The sequence below is a fragment of the Nomascus leucogenys genome, chromosome 22a (assembly GCF_006542625.1).
Source record: "Nomascus leucogenys isolate Asia chromosome 22a, Asia_NLE_v1, whole genome shotgun sequence".
Classification (NCBI taxonomy): Eukaryota; Metazoa; Chordata; class Mammalia; order Primates; family Hylobatidae; genus Nomascus; species Nomascus leucogenys.
The window spans coordinates 53,653,539-53,681,508 of record NC_044402.1 but is presented as its reverse complement, the minus strand read 5'-3'; the positions used below and the strand labels follow the sequence as shown (position 1 = coordinate 53,681,508).

General features: G+C 42.5%; 2 protein-coding genes across 7 annotated transcripts; one reads left to right on the top strand and one right to left on the bottom strand.

Annotated features, from left to right (window-relative positions):
• On the top strand, positions 1-21,952 carry LOC100602317 (HLA class II histocompatibility antigen, DQ beta 1 chain). 6 transcript variants are annotated; one of them, XM_004087098.3, is made up of 6 exons: positions 1-319; positions 1,761-2,030; positions 4,527-4,808; positions 5,314-5,424; positions 5,903-5,926; positions 6,537-7,323. In XM_004087098.3, exons 1-6 carry the CDS (start codon positions 211-213, stop codon positions 6,548-6,550), a joined length of 810 nt encoding a protein of 269 aa, XP_004087146.2. In that variant the 5' UTR covers positions 1-210; the 3' UTR covers positions 6,551-7,323. The 6 variants fall into 6 exon arrangements, with proteins under 6 accessions (XP_004087146.2, XP_030659862.1, XP_030659861.1 ...); XM_030804002.1 differs by lacking the exons at positions 5,903-5,926; positions 6,537-7,323 and adding an exon at positions 21,878-21,952 and having other exon boundaries at positions 130-319; positions 4,617-4,808; XM_030804001.1 differs by lacking the exons at positions 5,903-5,926; positions 6,537-7,323 and adding an exon at positions 21,878-21,952 and having other exon boundaries at positions 130-319.
• On the bottom strand, positions 21,094-27,575 carry LOC100602990 (HLA class II histocompatibility antigen, DQ alpha 1 chain). Its single transcript, XM_003272151.4, has 5 exons — positions 27,392-27,575; positions 23,081-23,329; positions 22,401-22,682; positions 21,866-22,040; positions 21,094-21,698 (listed from the first exon to the last, which is right to left on the bottom strand). Exons 1-4 carry the CDS (start codon positions 27,471-27,473, stop codon positions 21,886-21,888), a joined length of 768 nt encoding a protein of 255 aa, XP_003272199.1. The 5' UTR covers positions 27,474-27,575; the 3' UTR covers positions 21,094-21,698; positions 21,866-21,885.
• Positions 27,576-27,970: the final 395 nt, after the last annotated feature.

Here is a 27,970-nt window from a genome sequence, read left to right as displayed (position 1 = left end):
GCACTGGATTGAGAACCTTCACAAAAAAAATGTCTGCCTAGAGACAGATTAGGTCCTTCAGCTCCAGCGCTGATTGGTTCCTTTCCAAAGGACCATCCAATCCTGCCACGCACGGAAACATCTACAGGTTTTTATTCTTTCTGCCAGGTACATCAGATCCATCAGGTCCAAGCTGTGTTGACTACCACCACTTTTCCCTTCGTCTCAATTATGTCTTGGAAGAAGGCTTTGCGGATCCCTGGAGGCCTTCGGGCAGCAACTGTGACCTTGATGCTGGCGATGCTGAGCACCCCAGTGGCTGAGGGCAGAGACTCTCCCGGTAAGTGCAGGGCCACTGCTCTCCAGAGCCGCCACTCTGGGAACAGGCTCTCCTTGGGCTGGGGTAGGGGGATGGTGATCTCCATGATCTCGGACACAATCTTTCATCAACGTTTCCTCTCTTTGGGGAAAGAGAATGATGTTGCATTCCCATTTATCTTTTAGTGATGAGGTGAGCACAGTCCGATCCCCATCCTACAGGCTTAAGCCTGGAAGAGATGGAGAGAGGAGAGGAAGAGACAAAAGTGTACATTTACTACCAGTGATAAGACAAAGTGAGCATGGGGTTATTTTTGAAGATATGAATTTCTCCAGAGACACAGCAGGATTTGTCATTTAGGCGTGCCGCAAGACTTTGCCTGGACTAAATATTATGGGATCCTGCACTGGGAAATGTAAGGCAGCGATGGTGTCTGTAGTCTCCATATTTGAGGAAAAGTTGTCTGTATTCCTGACCGAGTGGAGCGTTTGTGGAGGCAAAATCTTGGTACTGAGGGAAGCTGACTGGCTGACCACAGACAGGGATCTTCAAGTTTCACTGATTTATGGGCAAATGGTGACTTGAGTGGGATTCAGAGACCCAAGTCGGTGGACTGAATTTAGCAGAAAGGAGGATGTAAAGAAGGGAAGTAACACATATTGTGAAACCACTCATTTCAGACACAGAACAATACTTTACATAAATTCTCACTCCTTCTAACATCCTGTGTGTAGATATCATGATTTTCTTTTACACAATTATACTTGTGATATGGATATTCTGTTACATACCTGCCCGAGCTGGTGACTGCCACAGCTTAATTGGAATCTAGTTTATCAAATTCAAAAGCTTGTGCTCTTTCCATGAATAAATGTTTCTTTCTAGGACTCGGAGGTGTAGGTCCTTTCAAACATAAAAGTGAGTGAACCTCACATGGCATTCGGGAGGGTAAATCCAGGCATGGGAAGGAAGGTATTTTACCGAGGAACCAAGAGAATACGCATATCAGAACGAGGACAGGCTTGATTTCTGGACCCGTCTCATCATTCCCTTGAACTCACAGGTTTACGTGGGTAATTTTATCTCTGAGGTTTCCAGGAGCTCAATGGAAAATGGGATTTCATGCGAGAGCGCCCAGATTCCCTCTAAGTGCAGAGGTCCATGTAAAATCAGCCCGACTGCCTCTTCCCTCGGTTCACAGGCTCCGGCAGGGACAGAGCTTTCCGCCCTTTCCTGCCTGTAGGAAGGCGGATTCCCGAAGCCCCCACAGAGGGCGGGCAGGGCTGGGCAGAGCCGCCGGGAGGATCACAGGTCTGGAGCGCGAGGCACTGGCCGGCGGGAACTGGAGGTCGCGCGGGCTGTTCCACAGCTCGGGGCCGGGTCAGGGCGGCGGCTGCGGGGGCGGCCGGGATGGGGCCGGGCCTGGCCGGGGCCTGACTGACCGGCCGGTGATTCCCCGCAGAGGATTTCGTGTTCCAGTTTAAGGCCATGTGCTACTTCACCAACGGGACGGAGCGCGTGCGTTATGTGGCCAGATACATCTATAACCGCGAGGAGTTCGTGCGCTTCGACAGCGACGTGAGGGTGTACCGGGCGCTGACGCCGCAGGGGCGGCCTGACGCCGAGGACTGGAACAGCCAGAAGGACATCCTGGAGAGGACCCGGGCGGAGTTGGACACGGTGTGCAGACACAACTACGAGGTGGCGTACCGCGGGATCTTGCAGCGGAGAGGTGAGCGTGGTTGACCCTCCGTGAGGCGCACCCTTGGCCGGGACCCCGAGTCTCTCTGTGCCGGGAGGGGCGATGGGGCGCGGCCTTTGAAATCTGAGCCTCGTTCATTCCACGCCAGGAGACAGGAGGCGGCGGCGGGGGTGGTGGGGGCAGGTGCACCGGAGGGGCGCGGACCTAGGGCAGAGCAGGGGGACAAGCAGAGTTGGCCAGGCTGCCTAGTGTCCCTCCAGCCTCCCCGTCCGTCGGCCTCGTCCTCTGCTCTGCAGGTTTCTCGCCTCGTGCCTTGTGCGTTTGCCTCCTCGTGCCTTACCTTTACTAAGCAGTTCTCTCTGCCCCGAATGCCCACCCACTTCCCCTGCCCGCCTGCCCCGCTAGTACTGCCCCACCCAGCAAGGCCCATGTGCGCAGCTCGCGCTGCAGGAAGCTTCAGGCTTGGCCTGGTGGAGTTAGGGCTGCCCCACAACTGCGCGCAGGGCATCCAGCAATTACAGTTGCGAAATAAGATATTTTGACTTTCTGGCTTCAAATCATTATTCATCGTAATTCTGTTTTCTTAAATGGCTATCACTCCTGGCGGAGATCTCTGAGGCGAGTGACTGTTTAAATTATTGCATGCCTGGTACCTGACACATTGACTGATATGTGGTATGAGCTCAATGATCTTCTGTTAAATTCATGAATAAATGTACTCAGCTGCCAATCCACTTAGGTTCAGGAAAAAACAGAGGCTTACAAATGGACTTTATTAATTATTTTCTATCATTTTGCTTAATGCTTTAAAGTAAACTCTTGTTGACTTGGATCTTAGAATTTGTGAATACAAAGTCTGAGGAAAAAAGTGTTTGCTAAAAATAAAAACAATGCTTGAATGATGTTGTAAGGCAGAGTTTTAATTTCTTAGAAAAGCTGAGCAAATGGCACAATGCAAAGAGCAGAAGTTTGGGAATAAATGGGTTGAAGCCATTAAATTATTGGATAAAAATAGTTTCAGGTTGCTTTTGGCCTAGGATCTCCCCTCCCCCCATCACTATCCACTTCAGGAATAAACATTCTGAAAGTCAGTTTTACCCATTCAGGTAGCAGTTATTTCTAGACAGTTGCCTTATCAAATACCATATATGTTACGTCATTTAATCTCACAGTTACTTGTGCATTAGAGATTAGCATCACCACTTTATATATCCTAATATTGGTACATGATAAACACTTTAAGTAATCAACCCACAATTACTCACCAAGATCTTAAGCCTCCCAAAGTATACAACATTCTTATGTTCCTCACTACTCATCTATAGAGTCTACGGGACAGAAGGCCTTGTTAAAGCCAGTTTCGACCAGAAGCAGCAATGAGTCTATTCCTGTTTGTTCTCCATGTTAATGGGGCATTGAAAATTCACTGATTAATCAATCCCTATTCTGACCCCAGTGTTATCTATGCAGGTTCACAAAACTTTTAGTTTACTTTCTACTCCCTTGCCTTCTTTTGACTCACATCCTAATGCCAGCAAGTACTTATATTTTTGCTATTTCAGTTCTATTTCCATAAAATGTATTTTATCATCTTTTCTCATAAATTTGTGCCCTCTATTTTTACTCCCAGTCTGTTTAAGATGAACAAATCTTATAAGGCCACATAGCTGACTGTGATTTCAGTTGGACTCCAGGAAGGAGAACCTGAAGAAAGTTCAAGTCCAAGCAGAAACTGTGATTTCTTCCGGATGATGGCTCAAGAGTGCTGTCTAATTGGGGTGCAACCTGCTGACCTCAGCAAATCCCAGTTATATGTATATGTTCACATTACAGGCTCATTAACCCAGGCAGACCTCTGCACAGATCTCAGAATATTTTCTATAGAGAACGTACATGATAATATCTGATTTCAAAACAAGAAAGTAATTCTCAATAGCAAGGAAATGGAGTGGGGTAGACAGCTAGTAATTAAACTCACTTGGGCATTAAAAAGAAATTAAGGAAAAAAAGAAAATGAGAGAACATATTACTAAATAAGGAAAGCACATATTAAATATTTGCTATAATTTCACACCAAGAGAATAAAGGAAATGCAATAAAGTGGCCTGAAAGGTAAAGGATGAGATCTGTAAAGAGGCGGGGAAAGATGTGTCATTTTTTTTACTATGAGCAGCAATCTGAGAAGATAAAGGAATGGGCAAATATGTTTGATCAGTGTTATTTGTTTTGAAGGCCTGCCTACTTTTTTTTTTCAAATATTACAAATTTTTGAAATAACATTCTTTTTGTTTTTTGCTGTCTGTTACTAGATTGCACATTCTATAAAGGCAGGGACCATGGTATGTTGTTTATCTTTGGATTCTCAGTGATTGTCAAATTTGTATTTGTTGAATGAACCTTAATCCAAGACTTGGACTCCAGGAATCTTTCCACTCTGGTTCCAAGGAGGGACCTTCCTTATGGTAGATGTGCTGTGTGATCTCACATCTCACTTCTATGTCTTTTCTTATCTGTTACTGCCCTCAGTGGAGCCCACAGTGACCATCTCCCCATCTAGGACAGAGGCCCTCAACCACCACAACCTGCTGGTCTGCTCGGTGACAGATTTCTATCCAGGCCAGATCAAAGTCCGGTGGTTTCGGAATGATCAGGAGGAGACAGCCGGCGTTGTGTCCACCCCTCTTATCAGGAACGGTGACTGGACCTTCCAGATCCTGGTGATGCTGGAAATGACTCCCCAGCGTGGAGACATTTACACCTGCCACGTGGAACACCCCAGCCTCCAGAGCCCCATCACCGTGGAGTGGCGTAAGGGGATATTGAGTTTCTGTTACTATGGGCCTCACAAGACAAAGAGCTCCTTCTGACCCATTCCTTCCCATCTCTTATCCCTGACATCACTACTGAGCTGGGAATCACAGGAGACCAGAGCACCTCTCGCTCCATGGCAAGTGCATCAGAAGAATCCTGATCTCATCACCTTCCCAGATGCTAGGGAAATTACTTTACATACTGTTGCTCTGGATCCCAGTCCTGACAGCTCTGAGGGACTGATTCTTAGGGCTGGTGATTGAGATCTTAGGATCTAAGGTTATGGATGAGTTCCTGAGGAGCAGAGATTTACTTCCCCACTCTCTCACCTACTCACTGTACCCAAGGACCTATTGGCTTTCTCTCCCTTAGGGGTGGTCTGAAAGGAGGACTAGCTTCCTTTGATGCCTTCACCTCCTGCACCTCAGTCTGGACTTCAGCTCCTCAGCAGGGATGCTATGGGGTGTGGGACAAACACTGACACTCAGGCTCTGCTCCTTAGGGGCTCAGTCTGAATCTGCCCAGAGCAAGATGCTGAGTGGCATTGGAGGCTTCGTGCTGGGGCTGATCTTCCTTGGGCTGGGCCTTGTCATCCGTCAAAGGAGTCAGAAAGGTGAGGAATCCCAGAGGAAAAGGGGAAGATGGGCTGTGACCCAGACCCTTTGTTCAGAGAGGTCCTGTCTTTAGACGTAGCTCTTTCCTCCTGACCCTGAGAGGAAGAAGGCTAGGCTGGAGGTGGGAGGAGACAGGACAGGATTGGAGGAGGCATTGGAATCTGACTTTACTGGTTGAAAGGTAGCCCTGTCACAGAGCTGACTGATAGAGCTTATTGCAGGACACCCTTACCATTTATCATTGTCTCACTGGCTCCTTTCCAAAAGCTTCCTCTATTAAGAGGTCAGAGCCTCGGCCTCCTTGCCTTCTAGGGACAATTTCCTTTGTTTTAGGGGATTTTTAATTAGGGCGCTTAAGGCCTTGAAGAACATGGGTGGGAAGAGAATATAACTAAGTCATGTGTGTCATTTTCCTTTGGGATGAGACAGTGGCTGTTTGTGTAATGAGATCTTTCTCTGCATAACTTCCTTTTGTAGGACCTCAAGGGCCTCCACCAGCAGGTAATATTGCAGCCATGATCCAGTACGGGGAGGGCACAGGTATAAGGGGGAAGAGCATGAGCTGAGTGTACCTGACCACATGGTCTCTGTTCATGGCCTGTTTGCTGCTATGAGGATCAAGACTTACGGGAGAAGTTTGCCAGTTTCTGGGAATCTCCAGAGGTTGTTCCCCAGAACCAAGCCTTAACTTTGGTAGCATCTTCTTGTGAAATGTGGAGCCAGAACCACAGCTTAAATGTTACACACTAGGATGATGCCCACTTTTTGCCACACTTTGATGGCTACTGCCTGTAGGCTTTTTCCAGTGACTGAAAGAGGCCACTAGTGGTGGAGATGAGGTATCATCCAATTTCCTAAAAAGACTGAACCCTTCATATTCCCCAGAAGAATAACAGCTGTTCCCCCACTTCCCACACATCTGCATCAAGCTGAAGTTCTGTGTCCTCATGAGCTGATTTCACCTTTGCACAGATCTTGGGGGAGGTGATGACGATATACCCTGGACCTCAACTTTCTCTGTCTGAAGCTGCAGGGGGCCCCTGAGGGGTGGGGGAGATGGCAGGCCCACCAGCATACCCTGTGCTGATCATCCCTCTTTTCTCTTCTCCAGGGCTCCTGCATTGATTCCTGAGACTATTTTAACTGGGATTGGTTATCACTCTTCTGTCATGCCTGCTTGTCCCTGCCCAGAATTCCCAGCTGCCTGTGTCAGCCTGTCTACCTGAGATCAGAGTCCTACAGTGGCTGTCATGCAGCCACCAGGTCATCTCCCTTCATCCCCACCCCAAGACGCTGGCTGTGACTCTGCTTCCTGCACTGACCCAGAGCCTCTGCCTGCGCATGGCCAGCTGCCTCTACTCAGGCCCCAAGGGGTTTCTGTTTCTATTCTCTCCTCAGACTGCTCAAGAGAAGCACATGAAATCCATTACCTGACTTTAGAGCTTTTTTACGTAATTAAACATGATCCTGAGTTATCTGTATTCTCAACTTCCTTAATTGAGCAGAGGCAGGAAATCACTGCAGAATGAAGGAACATAGCTTGAGGTGACCCAGCCAACCTGTGGCCAGAAGGAGGGTTGTACCTTGAAAAGACACTGAAAGCATTTTGGGGTGTGAAGTAAGGGTGGGCAGAGGAGGTAGAAAATCAATTCAATTGTCACATCATTCATGGTTCTTTAATATTGTTGTTCAGTGCAGTGGCCTGAGAATCTCCCAGCCTCTCTTCTGGTTTGATGAGTGCTGTGTAAGTAAGCATGGTGGAATTGTTTGGGGACATATGTAGTGATCCTTGATCACTGGTGTTTCAAACATTCTGGAAAGTTACATTGATCAAGAATAATTTTTATTTTTAAGAAAGCAAAACCAGCAATAAAAGTACTATTTTTGAGTCTAAATGATAGAAGCCCAAATATATTTTGTTCATGGTACAAAGGAAGCCTAGAGTCAAGTTGATTTCGGAATTGACTAGTTCCAGATGTTCAATGAGATCTTCACCTCCCTCTTTCTGTTATATCTCTATCTGGGCATCCGTCTCTCTCTGTGTCTCTTTGTCCCTATATAGTTCTTTCAGAGTGTCTCTTTGCATCTTGTCTCTGTACCCTTGTTGTGTCTTTCACTACACTGTTGCCTTTCTTTCTATTTTTCTAATCCATTGTCACTATTTATCTGCATTTTTTCTATCTCCATGTTTCCTTTTGCATCTGTTTTTCTGCATTTCTCTTCCTTATCACTTCATATCGTCTCTCTCTCTCTCTCTCTGTGTGTGTGTGTGTGTGTGTGTGTGTGTGTGTGTATGTGTGTGTGTCTGTCTGTCTCTGTTATATATGTTTCTAGACTGTCTACCAGAGTTTTAACAACTTTAGGAAAGATTCTGATTGGCCAAGCCTGGGTAACATGCACACCTCTCAAACACACCGTCCTGTGCTGGGGATGCTGACAGCCAGCATTGTGCCCATCCCTCTTATTAGGAAGGAGGACTGGATTTTCCAGATCCTTGCGGTCCTGGAAATGACTTCCAGTGTGCAGATGTCTACACCAGCCATGTGGAGCACCTCAGCCTCCAGAGCCTCCTCACAGTGGAGGGGTGTAAGGGGCAGTTTGTTTCTTGTGGAGCCCACAGGACAAATGGCAGAGCTCCCTCTGGTTCTAGGGTCCCTCACTGGGGGTACCTGTTCACAGGCATTCCATTCCTTGTCTGAGCTCCCTTTGTCATTGACATAGTAACCTGTTGATTCCTGATGACACTCTCTTCCCAGTTATGAGGAAGATCACTACATACTGTGGCCCCTTTGATGTGGGCCCAGTCCTGAAGCTCTCAGTCTGAGTTTCGTCGTGAAGTTAGAGTCTGGGAGCTTCTGCGAAGTTATGTGAGGCCATGAGCCTGAAAGCAGACATCCCATCTTCCTTTCTCCTTCACCCACACACTGGGCCTGAGGAGTCTTTGGCAGGCACTTCCTTCTTATGGAGAAGGTCAGAGTGGAGAACTAGGTCCCCTTGGGACCTTCATCTCCTGTACTCCAGGCTGTCATGCAGGTCCTCAGACAGGGACACTGGCACACAAAGGGGCACCAACACTTGAGATTCTGTTCCCCAGGGTTATAGTATGAATTTTCCCCAAGCAAAATGCTGAATGGAGTCAAAACTTTTGTGCCGATTTTGTCGTCTTCCTCACGTTGGGCATTGTCATTCACCATCGGGATCAAAAGGGAGTGATGGTTTTGGGGAAATGGTGAAGGCATGTGCTGGGTTGTCCAGGGTGTCCTCAGTCTCTATGTGTAGCTCCTTACTTTTGACTCTGCAAAGGGAAGAGGCAGGGCTGGGGATTGAACCAGACTCAAAGTTTAGGGAGACATCGAGATCTGATTTTTCTAGTTGAAGCATAAGCCCTATAATCCAGGTGGGTAGTAGATTATATTCTAGGACATTCTTACAGTTCAACATCGTCACACTGAGCACATGCTGGAAGATTCTTCATTAATGAAAGGGTCAAAATCTTCTCTTTCTTCCATTGAAACTTTCATAGAAACAACTATTTTTTTGCACCCATATTTCACTGGATAGTATGATCTTTAATGGGTAATTTAATTAAAATGGCAAGTATAACCTGTAAAGAACTGAGTCTTAGCATATAACTTGGAGGAAAGTGTGTGGGTGTTCTAGAGAAAAACTTACCAGTCTTGAGCATTTGTCCTTACCTTAGATAATAACAGTATATCTTTTGGAGACAGTGGTGCTCGCCAATATTCCAAAGCTCCTGTACATTTCCCAGTCTTTTCTGCTGTTAGGTTGGGGTCATATGACTGACAGTAGCCAAAGGAACTTGCAAGTAGGTGCATGATGGTGTATGAGATGCTGGAAACTCCATAACCTGAGTCACTTGAATAACTGTGGAATTAAGTCTCCTTATTGAGTTAAGCCACCGAGATCTACTTTTTACTGTGGGTTAAGATCTTATTGCAACATAACCTTGCCCTTCCTGATTATCATTAAATGTTTAACTTAAGGAACAGAGTTCTTAAGTTAATAGGGTGAATCAATTGAGTTAATGGAAGTTAAGAGATGATTTTTAAAAACAAAAAAATAAAAAAACCAGAAAACTTTATTTGAACAAGAAAAAGTTAAGAATGTTGCACTTCAAAAGAATTTAAAATTCATTAATTATTTTTAATTGACAAATAACTGTGCATTTACAGGGTACTACGTGACTTTTTGATACATGTGATTAAACCAGGTTAATTAAAATATCCATTACTTCACTTTTTTGGTGGTATGAATATTTAAAATCTCTCAGCAATTTCCCTTTTTTTTTTTTTTTTTTTTGTCTCTGTCGCCCAGGCTGGGGTGCATTGGTGACATCTCCACTCACTGCAACCTCCACCTCTGGGATTCAAGCAATTCTTCTGTCTCAGCCTCCCGAGTAGCTGTGACTACAGGCCTGCGCCACCATGCCTGGCTAATTTTTGTATTTTTGGTAGACACAGGGTTTCACCATGTTGGCCAGGCTGATCTCAAACTCCTGACCTCAGGTGATCCACCTGCTTTGGCCTCCCAAAGTGCTGGGATTGCAGGTGTGAGCCACCACGCCCGGCTGCAATTTTCAAATATGCAATACAATTGACTCTCTGTATCTGTGGGTTCCACATCCTCTGATTCATTCAACTGTGGATTGAAAATATTTAGAAAAAAATGAAAAATAACAATATAACAATAAAAATAATTCCAATTCAAAAACAATACAGTATAACAACTAGTTACATAGCATTTACATTGCATTGGGTATTATAAGTAATCTAGAGATGATTTAAAGTATATGGGAGGATAGGCTTAGGTTATGTGCAAAAACTAAGCCATTTTTAATATGGGACTTGAACATTCTCAGATTTTGGTACACAGGGAGGGTCCTGGAACCAATCCCTCATGGATGTTGAGGGACGAAGTGCATTATTATTAACCATAGTCAACATGCTGTACAATCGATCTCCAGCACTTATTCGTCCTGTCTAACTGAAACTTTGTATTTTTTTTTTTTTTTTTGAGACAGGGTCTAGTTCTGGCTGGAGTGCAGTGGTATGATCACAGCTCACTGCAGCCTTGACTTCCCAGGCTCAGTCCGTCCTCCCACCTCAGTCTCTGGAGTAGCTGGGACTACTGGCATGCGCCACCATGCCTGGCTAATTTTTGTATTTTTGTAAAGACAGAGTTTCACCATGCTGCCCAGCTGGTCTTGAACTTCTGGGCTCAACCAATCCACCTGCCTCAGCCTCCCAAAGTGGTGGGATTACAGGCATAAGCCACCACACCCTGCCCTTCTTTGTACTTTTTGACCAACATCTTCTCATTCCTCCTTGCCCCCCTCCCTACTACCCCTATTCCCCCACCTGCCGTGATTTTGACTTTTTTAGATTCCACATATAAGTGAGGTCATGCGGTATTTGTCTTTCTGTGCCTGGCTTATTTCACTTAACATAATGTCTCCCAGGTTCATCCATGTTGTAAATGATGTAGAAGATCTCCTTCTTTTATAAGGCTGAATAGTATTCCATTGTGTATATAGACCAGTTTCTTTATCCACTCATCTGCTCATGGACACTTGGGTTGACTCCATCTCTTGGCCATTGTGAGTAGTGCTGCTATGAACATAGGAGGGCAGATATCTCTTTGATACACTGATTTCATTTTCTTTGCAGAGGTACCCAGGAGTGAAATTGCTGGATCATGTGATAGTTCTATTTTTAATTTTTAGATAGATGATGAATTTTAAAAAACATTTGTCTGGGCCGGGCACAGTGGTTCATGCCTGTAATCCTAGCACTTGGGAGGCCGAGGTGCGTGGATCACCAGGTCAAGAGTTCAAGACCAGCCTGGCCAACATAGTGAAACCCCGTCTCTACTAAAAATACAAAAATTAGCCGGGCGTGGCGGCACATACCTGTAGTCCCAGCTACTCGGGAGGCTGAGATGGGAGAATTGCTTGAACCCAGGAGGCGGAGGTTGCAGTGAGCTGAGACCACGCCACTGCATTGCAGCCTGAGTGACAGAGTGAGACTCTGTCTGAAAAACAACAACAACAAAAACAAAAAACCATACATTTATTTGTTTGTTTTCTTCCACATGAATATATATGTCTTCCCAGGAACTAGAACACCGTTTCTATTGTGGATGCTGTTCTGTTCTAATTAACTCCCTTTGGGACTGAAGTATTTATTCTCTCATTGGTGGGAATGTTGCTAGCTGACTGCCCTTAGCTGTCAGTCATCCCCTGGAATTGTCTTAGGTGATGAAAACTGCCTCATAGGATTTTACTCCACTTCCCAGGAAAAACCTACCTATAATGACTGGTCAGTGTGGGGATATAAAGGTCCTAAACCCTTTCCCTAATTTGGGCCAACTCTGAAGGGGTCTTACAGCTTCAGAACTCCCTGGGGGTTAGGCTAAAGAATTTTTGTGACTGAATGATAGTCCAATTTCTAAAACCCTACTTTAATTCATAAGCCTTCTTACCTAATTCTTTTGATTACAAATGTAATTTAAATGTAGTGATTTTTGTGACTTCTTCCTTACCTATGGGCAATGTCTCTTTTCTCCTTCTTAGAAGATGAAGTTATTGATATTGTTACCCTTCATTTCCCCTCCACTTTATGCTTCCACTTGCCAAAATGAAGTACATGCACCCTTTTTTCAATATTGTCAAAGCTGACAATTTTGACATTCTACTGTAACACTAAGCATCCTTGGGCTTTGCTTGTAGCTTAATTCTAAAAGTTAAAAAAATTGTTAATCGTTCTCTAGATATCACTCATGTATCAGACATTCTTTGCTTGCCACGGAACTACTGTAGTAGGATCCCTTTTCAGTGAGGTCCTGCATTAAATTCAGTTTCCTGGATTCCTTACCTTCCCATTTCCTGATTAACAGTTTCACTTTACTAAGTAATATCCTTAGTCAATTTCTAATAAAACTATGTGTGGTAGGTAAAATTTATGTCCTTTCATATCCAACGGTATTTTTATTCTTTCTCTGTGCCTGATTGTGATTTTGAAAAGGTCTACATTTATTAATAAAAATAATTTTCCATTAGAACTTCAAGGCCTTTCTCATTATCTTAGTAATAGAAGCTTCTAGGAGTCCGAATTTCTGTCTGTTGTCAGTTAGTTTCATTCTGGTTTCCCTCACTGGAATATTTTCTGATGTTTCTTTAACCCTTGAGGTTCTGAAATTTTGAAAATGATTTATTTCGAGATGAGTCTTTATTAATTTTGATGAATACCTGACAATACCTTTCTATGTAAAGAATTGGGTCCTTAATATTTGGAAAATTTTCCCTTATTGTTTTGATAATTTTCCCCCTTCATCTTCTCTGTTGGTCTCTCTAGCTCTGTAACCTGAGGTTGGACTTCCTTGGTCTATTCTCTGTTTTATCTTTTCTACCATATATCACTTTTCTTTGCCTTTTTTTATTTTTTTTTTGAGACGGAGTCTGGCTCTGTCGCCCAGGCTGGAGTGCAGTGGCATGATCTCGGCTCACTGCAAGCTGCGCCTCCCAGGTTCACACCATTCTCCTGCCTCTGCCTCCCCAGTAGCTGGGACTACATGCACCCACCACCACGCTTGGCTAATTTTTTGTATTTTTAGTAGAGACGGGGTTTCACCATGTTAGCCAGGATGGTCTCCATCTCCTGACCTCGTGATCCACCCACCTCGGCCTCCCAAAGTGCTGGGATTACAGGCGTGAGCCACCGTGCCTGACCGTGTCTTTTAAAATGTCAGTGAGATTTTCATGATTACATTTTTCAACATTTCTATTAAATTTTCCAATTGTTTGTAGCATTCTATTATTACTTTTACAGATTAAGAATTCTTTTTTGGCCAGGTGCGGTGGCTCAGGCCTGTAATCCCGGCACTTTGGGAAGCCGAGGGAGGTGGATCATGAGGTCAGGAGATCGAGACCATCCTGGCTAACACGGTGAAACCCCATCTCTACTAAAAATATAAAAATTTAGCAGGGCGTGGTGGCAGGCGCCTGTAGTCCCAGCTACTCGGGAGGCTGAGGCAGGAGAATGGCATGAACCCAGGAGGCAGAGCTTGCAGTGAGCGGAGATCGCACCACTGCACTCCAGCCTGGGCGTCAGAGCGAGACTCCGTCTCAAAAAAAAAAAAAAGAATGCTTTATATTATTATTATTATTATATTTTAAGCTCTAGGGTACATGTGCACAACGTGCAGGTTTGTTACATAGGTATACCTGTGCCATATTGGTTTGCTGCACCCATCAACTCGTCATTTACATTAGGTATTTCTCCTAACGCTATCCCTCCTGTAGCCCCCCACTCCCTGACAGGCTCCAGTGTGTAATGTTCGCCTCCCTGTGTCCATGTGTTCTCATTGTTCAACTCCCATTTATGAGTGAGAACATGCAGTGTTTGATTTTCTGTCCTTGTGATAGTTTGCTCAGAATGGTGGTTTCCAGCTTCATCCACGTCCCTGCAAAGGACGTGAACTCATCCTTTATATGGCTGCATAGTATTCCGTGGTGTATATGTGCCACATTTTCTTTATCCAGTCTATTATTGATGGACATTTGGGTTGGTTCCAAGTCTTTGCTATTGTGAATAGTGCTGCAATAAACATACATGTGCATGTGTCTTTATAGTAGCATGATGTATAATCCTTTGGGTATATACCCAGTAATGGGATCACTGGGTCAAATGGTATTTCTAGTTCTAGATCCTTGAGGAATCGCCACACTGTTTTCCATAATGGTTGAACTAATTTACACTCATACCAACAGTGTAAGAGTGTTCCTATTTCTCCACATCCTCTCCAACATCTGTTGTTTCCTGACATTTTAATGATCACCATTCTAACTGGCGTGAGATGGTATCTCATTGTGGTTTTGATTAGCATTTCTCTGATGACCAGTGATGATGAGCATTTTTTCATATGTTTGTTGGCTGCATAAATGTCCTCTTTTGAGAAGTGTCTGTTCATATCCTTTGCCCACCTTTTGATGAGGTTTTTTTTTGATGATGTTTGTTTTTTCTAGTAAATTTGTTTAAGTTCTTTGTAGATTCTGGATATTAGCCCTTTGTCAGATGGATAGATTGCAAAAAATTTCTCCCATTCTGTAGGTTGCCTGTTCACTCTGATGATAGTTGCTTTTGCTGTGCAGAAGCTCTTTAGTTTAATTAGATCCCATTTGTCAATTTTGGCTTTTGTTGCCATTGCTTTTGGTGTTTTAGTCATGAAGTCTTTGCCCATGCCTATGTCCTGAATGGTATTGCCTAGGTTTTCTTCTAGGGTTTTCATGGCTTTAGGTTTTATGTTTAAGTCTTTAATCCATCTTGAGTTAATTTTTATATAAGGTGTAAGGAAGGGATCCAGTTTCAGCTTTCTACATATGGCTAGCCAGTTTTCCCAGCACTATTTATTAAATAGGGAATCCTTTCCCCATTGCTTGTTTTTGTCAGGTTTGTCAAAAATCAGATGGTCGTAGATGTGTGGTATTATTTCCGAGGACTCTGTTCTGTTCCAATTGTCTATATATCTGTTTTGGGACCAGTACCATGCTGTTTTGGTTACTGTAGCCTTGTAGTACAGTTTGAAGTCAGGTAGCATGATGCCTCCAGCTTTGTTCTTTTGGCTTAGTCTTGTCTTGGCTATGTGCGCTCTTTTTTAGTATCATGTAAAATTTAAAGTAGTTTTTTCCAATTCTGTGAAGAAAGTCAGTGATAGCTTGATGGAGATGGCATTGAATCTATAAATTACCTTGGACAATATGGCCATTTTCATGATATTGATTCTTCCTATCCATGAGCATGGAATGTTCTTTCATTTGTTTGTGTGCTGTTTTTTTCGTTGAGCATTGGTTTGTAGTTCTCCTTGAAGAAGTCCTTCACATCCCTTGTAAGTTGGATTCCTAGGTGTTTTATTCCCTTTATAGTAATTGTGAATGGGAGTTCACTCATGATTTGGCTCTCTTTTTGTCTGTTATTGGTGTATAGGAATGCTTGTGATTTTTGCACATTAATTTTGTATCCTGAGACTTTGCTGAAGTTGCTTATCAGCTAAAGAAGATTTGGGGCTGAGACGATGGGGTTTTCTAAATATACAATCATGCATCTGCAAATAGACAATTTGACTTCCTCTTTTCCTAATTGAATACCCGTTATTTCTTTCTTTTGCCTAATTGCCCTGGCCAGAACTTCCAATACTATATTGAATAGGAGTGGTGAGAGGGGCATCCTTGTCTAGTGCCGGTTTTCAAAGGCAATGCTTCCAGTTTTTGCCTATTCAGTATGATATTGGCTGTGGGTTTGTAATAAATAGCTCTTATTATTTTGAGATATGTTCCATCAGTACCTAGTTTATTGAGAGTTTTTAGCATGAAGCACTGTTGAATTTTGTTGAAGGCCTTTTCTGCATCTATTGAGATAATCATGTGGTTTTTGCCGTTGGTTCTGTTTATGTGGTGGATTACGTTTATTGATTTGCATATGTTGAACCAGCCTTGCATCCCAGGGATGAAGCCAACTTGATCGTGGTGGATAAGCTTTTTGATGTGCTGCTGGATTTGGTTTGCCAGTATTTTATTGAGGATTTTCACATTGATGTTCATCAGGTATATTGGCCTAAAATTCTCTTTTTTTGTTGTGTCTCTGCCAGGCTTTGGTATCAGGATGATGCTGGCCTCATAAAATTCTAATTAGAAAGATTTAAAACTTGTTTGCTGTTACATGAGCTTTCTCTATTAAATCTGTAATAATTTTCATGTTATTTTATTCTCATCTTCTCTTTCATATTGTTAGAGTTTCTCAAACATTTGCTCTGCCCTCTTCAATCTTGTCCTTTACATACTATATACCATCTTATTTTATCTCAAGATACATTTCTTCAAGCCACCTCTAAACCCCCCAAATTATACCTGGTTCCTGTGCGACACTCTCTTGTTTTACCTCATTCTTTTTCTTTATCAATTATTCAGAGTTTGTAATTATATGTTTGTGGAATTATGTAATATATGTATATTTCTTCCCACTGTAGTGTAAGTTCTATGAAGACAATGAATGTATCCCTTTTCACATTATTTTAATGATACTTATAACAAGTATGGTACTTATTGCTATAATGTTACTCCATGACCATTTTTGCATTTTTGATTTTTGATGAATTAATGAACATATAAACAAGTCTGGGGGCTTAGTATAGCCAATAAAAATACTTTGCTCTCCTTTGCTGTTATTAGTTCTTGCATACACATTCTTTAGAGTTGCATTTCTGAGAGGTTCCCATAGACTTAGGAAGGATTTGGATACTCAGGGTTTCCTAACTGATAAAAACAAGAAGAGCCTAAAAGCTAACATAACTTCAAACAGAATGCTTCTCTGTCTATGGTTATGGGAATTTCCTGGAATGCATTTTTTAAAAACTTTGCATTACAGAAAACTTCAACTATGTAGAGTAGTAGAGAGAAGAGTATCATGTTTTTTCTTTGTTTGTTTGTTTGTTTTTGACAGAATCTTGCTCTGTAGCCCAGGCTGAAGTGCAATGGCATGATCTCAGCTCACTGCAACCTCTGCCTCCTGGGTTCAAGCGATTCTCCTGCCTCAGCCTCCCAAGTAGCTGGCATTACAGGCACCCGCCACCATGCCCAGCTAATTTTTTATATTTTTAGTAGAGACAGGGTTTCACTGTGTTGGCCAGAATGGTCTTGAACTCCTGACTTCAGGCAATCCACCCTCCTTGGCCTCCCAAAGTGCTGGGATTACAGGCATGAGCTACCACGCCTGGCCGAGTACCATATTTTAAAAATATCGCAAGGACAAAAAACCAAACACCGCATGTTCTCACTCATAGGTGGGAATTGAACAATGAGAACACATGGACACAGGAAGGGGAACATCACACACCGGGGGCTGTTGTGGGGTGGGGGGAGGGGGGAGGGATAGCATTAGGAGATATACCTAATGCTAAATGATGAGTTAATGGGTGCAGCACACCAACATGGCACATGTATACATATGTAACAAACCTGCACGTTGTGCACATGTACCCTAAAACTTTAAGTATAATAATAATAATAATAATAATAATAATAAACCAAAAACAAAAAAATGCTCAATTCATGGGCAATTTTGTAAACCCACCCAATTAATCATATGTGCACACTGGGTTATTTTGAAGATACTTTCAGATATCATATTTCATTCATAATTATTTTATTATGAGAATCTAAAGTATAATGACTTTTTAGAAAACATAACAGCAATCTCATTACCACACTAAAATTAGATAATTCCTTAATACAGCCGGTGTCAGTTTTTCTGATTGCCTTATATAAATTTGGTTCATATAGTTCTTCAGCCTTTTTAAAATGTATAGCTTCTCTCTCTGTCTTGAATTGTTGCTGAGGAAATGGAGTTGTTTATCTAGTAGAAGTTCCCATATTCTGGATCTTGTTGGTTGCATCCCTGTGGTGTCATTTGCTGTGGGATTTGTTAGTTGGACTCCAGAAAATAACAATAACACAAATTGTTAACACCTATTGACTACTTACTATGTGCCAGTCTGTGCATGAAGTGCTTCAGTTGTAATAAAATGTTTAATTCTTCAAATCTCTAGTTTGAATGTGGTAAGTACAAACCTGATATATTTCATGTGATTTTTAAAATTTTGTAAATTTTATTTATTTATTTGTTTTTAGAGATGGGGTCCTGCTCTGTTGCCTAGGCTGGAGTGAGCACGATGGCACAATCCTAGCCCACTGAAGTCTTGAACTCCTGGGCTCAAGCACTCCTTTCGCCTCAGCCTCTAGAGTAGCTGGGACTACAGGAGCGCTGCCATGCATTAATTTATTTTATGTTGTAGAGATGGGGTCTTGCTTTGTAGCCCAGGCAGCTGTTGAACTCCCGGATTCAACCAGTCCTCCCATATTGGCCTCCAAAGTGCTAAGATCACAGGCATGAACCTTTTAAATAGTGTGATATTAAATATTAATGAAGTCACACTTTATGTGTGTAATCTGAATTAATTCAAATAGCTCAAATAATTGTTTAAGAATCGCATGATTTTAAATCATGCAGGTTGATCTGTAACCCTATTTATAGTAGACCCTACATTTTTGGCTGATAAAAAGAAATATTTACTCTTATTTTTTAGAATTAGTTTTAATTCTGCTATTTTAACATTACGTAAATATTTTTTGAATACATCGTTTTAATAAAATACAACTATCATTAAATTTGCTTTCCACAGTGCTTCTTGAGGAAGGAGTCTGAGTTGGGTAGCATTTGTAGATTTCTGCGTGACTCTGGTCATTATGCTATTCAGTATAACCTTTATGTTACACACACACACACACACACGCACACGCACACAAATGCACACAACTCCAAAATGCTGGGTTCTTGCCTCATGAATCATTGAAAGGTATATGAAATTTATTTGAAACCCATTTGCTAAAAACTTCTTAGCACATTGTGCATTTTAATGTGACTGTTTTTCATACTAAAATTTTTATTTTACATATTTAGGATCATAATTGGTTACCTTTTCTTTTCCTTTTTAAAAATAAACTTTATTTTAAAGCAGTTGTAGGTTCACAGAAAAACTGAGCAGAAGGTACAGAGGTATCCCAGAGGTCCCCAACCCCCGGGCCATGGACAAGTACCAGTTGGTGGCCTGTTAGAAACTGGACCACGCAGTGGGCAAGCTAGCATTACCAACTGAGCCCCGCCTTCCGTCAGATCAGTGATGGCATTAGATTCTCATAGGAGTGCGAATCCTATTGTTACCTGTGCATGCAAGATATCTAGGTTAAATCTAACTAATGCTTGTTGATCTGAGGTGAAACGGTTTCACAGTTTTATCCCCAAATCATACCCCCATTCTCCCCACTATCTGTGGAAAAATTGTCTTCCATAAAACTGGTGCCTGGTGCCAAAAAGGCTGGGGGCTGCTGCCATATACACTCTGCTCCCACGCATGCATAGCCTCCCCCATTAGCAACATCTTCCATCAGAGTGGTACATTTGCTATAATTTATGAACTTACATTGGCACATCATTATCACCCAAAGTCCATAGTTTACATTAAGTTTCACTCTTGGTGTTATACATTCTGTGGATTTGAGCAAATGCATAATGACATTTTTCACCATTGTGGTATCAAACAGAATAGTTTTATTGCCCTAAAAATAATCTGTGCCTTTTGATGGACATTTTCATGATCATCACTGGTTCAGATTTCCTGTGCTTACTGATTCCCAGTCTGCGTTTTAAATTATTTTCTCCTTGAACTATCTCCACCTCTTCCCCAAAGTAAACATGCGTAAAGATCTGTTGTGTATGATATACCTTGAATAAACACTTATGGGCCGTAAACAGGGAATCTTAGAGAGTTGAAAACCAAAGTCAAATATTACAACTTCTCGTGCTAAGAGTTCTCTTACCAATCCAATCTCAGCCTCTCTCATTCTGGAGAAAAAAAAAATCCTTCAATTATCATATGAAAAGAAATTCACCCATAGCTCTACATTTGAATCTCCTAAATCATTAAGGGGCTGAGAAAAACAAAAGTACTTTTCATATAACATGATCCATTCTTTAAATAAATTAATTATAAATATAACCACAATGTTTTCTTCTGTAGTCATGTACTATGTGTAAGGCATAAGGCATTGACTATGCATCAAGGTTATTCACATTCAAATTCCATCAATAACTCTGCAGGGAAATTATTATTACCATTATTATTTCTCATTGTGGATGAGAAAAGTAAGGCCAGAAATGTTAGATACTTTACCCATTTGTAAAGCTTAAAATACTAGCTTCAAAGTACTGAGTCCTAGATTTGGATTTAGGGTTCTTTGCACCAAACTATACTGTATCAATTATTGCGCTAATGTTTTGTACTTTTTCTCCAATTAAAATTTAAACTCACCGATGCAGGTAGCATGGATAGAAATAGTCTCACTGATTTCATAGCTATTTAGAGACATGAGGTCACTGCTAATCCATTTTCTCTGGAAGAGTCTGTGCTAGGAGATGGCACATCCAGTGAAGGACACAGCACCCACTGCTGCTGCTACATTGTCTCAACTGTGTTGTTCTTCCTAGGGTTTCTCTCATAAGCTAGTGCTTTCTTTAGCCAGGAGCAGTGAGGGGAAAGGGCTGGGGATTTCTGAAGATATTTGCATTGTTTTTTTATCAGCATGTTTCCTAGAAACATCATGCAGCCATATCCACTATACTGTCTCCTTCATGCCAGGGTGGCACAGGGAAAGCTACATGGTTATCTGGTTATCTAGCAAAGCTTCATTCAGGAGGTGAGGCAGACTGCACCTCTATTCAGGGCTCCTAGATATGTCTGTGGCTTCTACTCCCATCCCTTTTCCCATTGTCACTAGCCCTATGTGTGGAATAAGTATTTGTTCCTTTTCAGACACCCATATTATTGTCTTATTCTAATGTTTTTCTGCCTTCCATTTCTTTTCCTGCCTAAATAATTTTTATCTCAAGGTGACAAGGGAAGAGGAAGGCTTCTACTGTCATCATTCTTCATAAATTTAAAGTTTTGAGAATAAATTTTTACTTTTGATATTTTTGAGATTCAAAGTTCCTCTATCCTAACTTATTTCTCTGTCATACTTTTAAAAGCCACATTGAAATTAGTACAGACTTATTTTTTGGTTTTAAAATTTTTGCTATAACAATTCTTGCCCAAGGGCAGATGGTATCCATTCACTCCATTGTTGCCTGAATTAAGAGGTGGGTGGCAGTGCCAAGGGTGGGAACACAAGGAAGCAAGAAATATTAACGTCAGCTAAGAAATCAACATATTGTTAGGCTATATGGCTTCTGTGTTACTGGACATGAAAAAGGATCTGGGAAATGAGGTTAAATTGGCTTGAAACATAAGAGTCCCCCAATTCTTCGCCATAGTTTCAGTCAGCCCTGGATGAAAGATGGAAAAATTTGACATAGATCTCATAAAAGGAATTTATTGCTTCCATGGAGATTTTAGATCGAGGTTACTGAGGAATTAGGTGGCTGGGTGGTTTACCCCAGGCATGTCTTAGTAGGTAACATTTGAGAAAAGAAAAAAAATCAGGAGGTCAGGGAAAGAATGTAAAGGCATTTGTGAGCTCTGAGGGGATATAGCAGCTTAAGGTGAGAGGAGAAATATTCAGAGAAAAGGAATATGATAAATCGGGCCACAGAATAGTGCTAGGTCGTGTAGCAAGGCTACTCTTCTGCTCCTGTAGATGGCGATGCACCTGCAACAGGACAGACATGAGATGGATGGGTCCGAGGGGCCTCCTGTGTCATCATCATGCCACTTCCCAATTCCCTTACAACTTTCAACCACATTCATGTCCACAACCCCCTCCCACTTTCCTTCCTCTCATACTGCAGCTTCAGCTCTAACCAATCTCAATCTTACCTTCCCTTCCAGGATGGGATTCACAAGGGCCCTTGGTGTCTGGAAGCACCAACTGAACGCAGGCCTTGGATGATGAAGACAGTGCCCACCACAATGCCCACGAGGCCCGCAGACAACCCCAGGGCGCAGACCACAGTCTCTGTGAGCTCTGACATAGGGGCTGGAATCTCAGGCTCTGTGGAAGTGAAGCTGTTGAGGTCAGAATGCAGAGTGTGCTCATGTGCATGTGTGTGGGAGGGGATGGGGTGGAGGGTTGGCTCTGCAAAGACTCAAGGCCCCCGGCTTACAGAGGAGAGTGAAGTCTATCATTAGAAACCCATGAAATAGCAGGCCTGCTCCCATCCTGTGGAGTGTACTTTCATTTTCAATAAATCTCTGGTTTTGTTGCTTTATTCTTTCAAAAACAAAAAAAGAGAGAGAGAGAAAAGAAACCCATGAAGTGTGGAAAACAAGTTTTGGGATATAGGAGTAAAAGGCAGGAAGTTCTGAACTTGACAGACAAGAAAGCATCAAAAAATGTGGAACTCATCCTTACCCCAGTGTTTCAGAAGAGGCTCGCCCAGGCCCCAGTGCTCCACCTTGCAGTCATAAATCTCATCAGCAGAAGGGAGGAAGGTGAGGTAACTGATCTTGAAGAAGGAATGATCACTCTTGGAGAGGAAGCTGGTCTCAGAAACACCTTCTGTGACTGAGTGCCCATTGCTCAGCCATGTGATGTTGACCACAGGAGGAAAGATGTTGTCCACAAGACAGATGAGGGTGTTGGGCTGACCCAGTGTCACGGGAGACTTGGAAAACACTGTGACCTCAGGAACCTCTGTGGTGAGGAAACAGCACTGATGTGAAGTGTGAATCGCTCTGCCCTGAGCTTCTGCATTACATCCTGGAAGAGCCCTCCTACCAGCATTTCACCAGGTCTTATTTACCTTCTGCTTGGGAGCAACGACACATTGACTCTGCTTTATTCCTGTGCCCTTCTCTCTGTGGGCGTGTTTAATAAAGTAGGAGGTTGATAAGACCTCTTCTAAAAGGATGTAATGAATACATAATGGAAAGACTCTTGTATTATATGGGAATATGTGATTTTAGAGACGGGAGATGATAAAATTTCAGCAATTACCATGAGAAGATCTGGGGACCTCTTGGAAAGAAAATAATGAAACTTTGTATAACAGGATAGATTGAGTAAAGAAAGGCAGAATGGTGGACACATACCATTGGTGGCAGCGGTAGAGTTGAAGCGTTTAATCATGATGTCCAAGTTGTGTTTTACCACAGCCAAGTTTCTCAGTGCACCCTGTGGGTCAAAACCTCCAAAATTGCTTAACTCAGGCCACCGCCAGGCAGTCTCCTTCCTCCCCAGGTCCACATAGAACTGCTCGTCTCCATCAAATTCATGGGTGTACTGGCCAGACAGACCGTAAGACTGGTACAAGTTTACACCGCAAGAGGCAACGTGGTCAGCTGATGAGTGAAGATGACAAGCAAGAAGGCAGAGAACAAGGGAAGAAAGAACCTTAATACACAAAATGATGGAAGAAACTGTCTTTCAAATATTATGGGCTTCATCTTTGGCACAGTCCATGGACATTTCCAGCCCCTGCTTCCTCCCCTCTTCGTGTTCGTAGTTGTCCGGTTAAAAGTGCACTTTCTTTCCCACTCTAGTGTGCGCTACACAAGGGCAGGATATCGCACGTCCAATTTCCACTATTTCCCATCATTCTCAGCAAACTATCGCAAGGACAAAAAACCAAACACCACATGTTCTCACTCATAGGTGGGAACAGAACAATGAGAACACATGGACACGGGAAGGGGAACATCACACACCGCGGCCTGTTGTGGGGTGAGGGGATGTGGGAGGGATAGCATTAGGAGATATACCTAATGTTAAATGACAAGTTAATGGGTGCAGCACACCAACATGGCACATGTATACATATGTAACTAACCTGAACATTGTGCACATGTACCCTACAACTTAAAGTATAATTTTAAAAAAGAAAAAAAATATAATTGAACAAAAGAATAAATGAATGAGTTATCATAGTATTTAGCTTTCTTAGTCAGAGATCAGGTTTACTTCCCTCTGCTTCCTGAGATTTATCTTTCACTTAATTCTTTCATCAGTTAATAACAAATTGATTATACTTCCTTTCCTCTTAGGACTAGCTCAGAACAAGACACTCTACACAGAGATCTTTCTTTTTTTTTTTTTTTAAAGAAGGAAAAGCATGCAGGAGCTTATTAATTTAAAATAATTTCTGCTAACAATGGTAGGGTATAAGAAAGAGCATAACAAGATCGGTAATAACATTACAAAATACATAATAAATAAACAATGCCTTCTTCTAAGGTCTCTGTTTTGTTAATAGTAACGGTCCTTAGAGGACAGCAACTGATTTCTTCTGAAATGAAAAGTGGAAGCTCTACTAGTTTTTGGATTTCTTTCATTTCTCCCCCGCTTTTTTTTTTTCCTCTGAAGGAGGTTACTAAATGTCTGCAGCGTTCTGACTCAACACTTATATTCACCCTTTTTCCTCTAATGGGCAGTATGCTTGTCTGAGGATGCCAGAGCAGAATGGCAGCCGTGCAGTACGACTCAAGTCAAATGAGCTGAACTGGACATTCTTGTCAAGATATGTGTAGGCCTTTTACCATTGTATCTTTCCATCCTTCCCCACCTTCTGAGCATCCACAAGTGTCAGACATAGCAGGGGATGTGTAAAACACCAATCAGGCATGGTCTACCATTAAGGAACAAAATGAATAGTGGGAGAGTCAGGTAGGTAAGGGAGCAGATACAATGTACTGTAGCACGTTCTGTGAGGAGGATATCAACAGCCTTCCAGTCCAACATCCTTCACAAGTATCTGCCAAGCAAGCCAAACTACATTATCCTTTCATGTTCCCTGGTCTTTGCAGTGGTCTGTTGTTTTTCTCCCTGAAATGAAATTATCTTTTAGGACTTCCTGGAGAAATCCTAAAATCCATCCTTGAGATTTCTGCTTAAGTTAACAACTTTGTGGCTAAGTCCTCTCATCAACATGTTTTTGACCACGTTATGACCTCCAGCTCCTCCATCTCAACTTCTGGCTGTCCAAGTTTGTCTGTTCCTCTTCAAGCCCACCTTCTTCCCTATCCAGCATGACTAGCCTGGTTGGTCTTAACAGGCTACCAACAAAACCTCCTTATCCTTTCCATAAACCTTGACTCCTTGTTCAAACATGGGTATATGTGGAATACATGCAATCCTTCTTTTCATCTGGTACTTGTCTTGGGTGCTGAATTTTGCTGGAGGATGTCACCCTGCTGGCCCAGCTGGAAACAAGTCACTTGTATAGTTTCAGCCTCTGCTGAGTCCACTGCCCTGCTCAGCAATGGCCTTCTACTTTCCTGCACCCCATACTGTTTCCATCACTAGTCTGAGCACCCTCTGCAGGGAAGACAGCATGACTTTTCATCTTTGAATCCTTAAAACTTAGCTCACTGTGTACTCAAACATGTGAATTGAATGACAGTTGTTATATTTGAGGACCACATAGACTTTGGGGAAGACTGACAAGCACACAGGTAGCAGAACCATATGAAGGCCAGGATCAGCCATGACGAGGGCTGCATTCTGACATGTGAGCTCCGAGCACTCTTGCTTGTGTGGGCCCCTTCCTCCATAAAAATATGGAAAATTATATTTTATGACTGAAATGGTATAAAGACAATATAATCTAGGCTGTATTAAAAGTTAAAACATTTTCTTAGGCTCTACAATTTCATTTTTTTCTAATTTTAAAAGGAGTTAAAACCTTCTCATGTGGCTTTACAGTATGGAGGGTCCCCTGCACTGCCCACATTGTGCCTAATGGATGAGCCGAGCCTGACCAGGGAACTCTGGTGTGAGGTTGAAGAAAGGAAATTTGGAACAAAGAAGCCAAGTGCTCTGGAGAAGCAGGTGAAACTTCCACTGCCAAACAAAATCAGAATGGGAGCAGCCATGGTTAATAAGGTTATGAAAGTTTAGAGTACCTTCCAGTTCACTTCCCCTTTTAACTATCTGACTTTTCAACTTTTGTTTTACAAACCCACTGCCCATCTCTATAAAGGAGCAGGGAGCCAGAGATGGATCCTGAAAGGGAAGAGGGAGAAAGGAATGCATCAAGAGAGTTGGAAAGAAATGGATGACAAAGGCAGAGGGGACTAAGGGACCAAATAATTAATCTGTGCTTCCTTTCTTCCTTCCTTTTTCTTTCTGTCTTCCTTCCTTCCTTCCTTCCTTCCTTCCATCCTTCCTTCCTTCCCTTTCCTTTTCCTTCCTTCTTCCCTTCTTCCTTCCTTCCTTCCTTCCTTCCTTCCTTCCTTCCTTCCTTTCTTTCTCTCTTTCTTTCCTCTTTCTTTTTGAGACAGGATCTCTCTCTGTTGCCCTGGCTGGAGTGTAGTGGTGTCATCATGGCTCACTGCAGTTTCCACTCCTGGACTCAAGTGCTTCTCCCACTGCAGCCTTCTGAGTAGCTGGCACCATAGGCATGCACCACCACATCTGGCTAATTTTTATTTTTCTTTTTTGTAGAGATGAGGTCTTGCTATGTTGCCCAGGTTGGTCTCAAACTCCCGGGCTCAAATGATCCTCCTGCCTCAGCCTCCCAAAGTGCTGGGATTACAGGCATGAGCCGCCATGTCTGGCCCACTTTTCTTTTTATAGGACTTCATTACATGAGGTGAAGAACAGGTAACTTGGGTTGATAATTTGAGAATAAAATGATTTAATTTACCAATTTTTTCTACTTCTCAATTTTAAAATAAAAGGATTCCTTATTTTGCTAAAGAAAAGAAATGAGAAGCTATACCTGTAATAGAAATATGTAAAAAAAACCTGACATTCATGTTTTCACTATTTACAAAGCTTAGCTACATGCCCATTTTATTTGATTATTTGTGAGATGACACATATGAGGCAGCTGAGATTAAGTGAGGACCATATGGTAAAATGATTGTTGAAGGCATTCAGCCTGCTGGACTCCTTTACCCACTCCCTACCTGTGCCAGTTCCCATATGGAAATGTGAGTAATTCTGAGAGAAAGAAACGGGCAACTTTCTTAATGTCTATAGAGTATATAATTGATGGAACGACCCCAAGATCTACTACAGGAGACATACGAAAAGCTTCAAAAGGTGTTCAGGGAAATTTGAGAGTGACACTTCATAAATTTTTAATAATAAAAAATTATCTACTGATGGAAACCTCACTAATTTTTGAGGCAATCATGATGGAACGACATAGAGACCTGCAGGCTGTAGTCACTGAATATAATATAAACAGAATAGAGTCCTTAGTGAACACAACAGCATAGATAAAAAGAGTAGGTTGGGGCTCTGGTTTCCTGAAGGAGGAACAGCTATAATTTTTAAATCTCTTAATACTGAAAGGGCCCGTAGGAAATCTCTAAAATTTCTCTGCAAATCGCTTTCTTTCTTTTCCTTCAATTTACTGTTTTTCAGCTCCAGAGAACATCCCTCACTCATTCACTCACCCACAATGTCTTCACCTCCACAGGGGCTCATCACGGTGGTCAGGGCGAGGGCCCCCAGCATCAGAGCTTTGTTTAGGATCATCCTTTTCCCCAGGCAGCCTCAGCAGTTGATGTTCTGAGTTGTAGAGCAACTGTGAGGACCTTGAGGCAAGGAAATCTGAAGACACGCAAACCAAACCTTGCCAGGTCAGGTTTTGACCAATTAGAAAAATCCCCTATAGTGACACCTCAGTTACTAGTTGAAGAGTTTGTATTAAGAGCCCTGGAAGGAGACAGGGCAATCCCCTGGTCGTGATGCAGCCTCCGCTCAGAGTGGACTTGAGGAAATGTGCTATGAATAGAGGGAGGACACGAAATTGGAATCTTCTCTGGTGTGTGCATGTCTGCCAGTGGCAAGAGGGGTGGGCATTTCTTTACTTTTCTTTTTCTTTTTTTTTTTGAGATGTAGTCTCACTCGGTCACCCAGGCTGAGGTACAATGGCATGGTCTCGGCTCACTGCAACCTCTGCCTTCCAGGTTCAAGCGATTCTCCTGCCTCACCTTCCTGAGTAGCTGGGACTACAGGTGCATGCCACCATG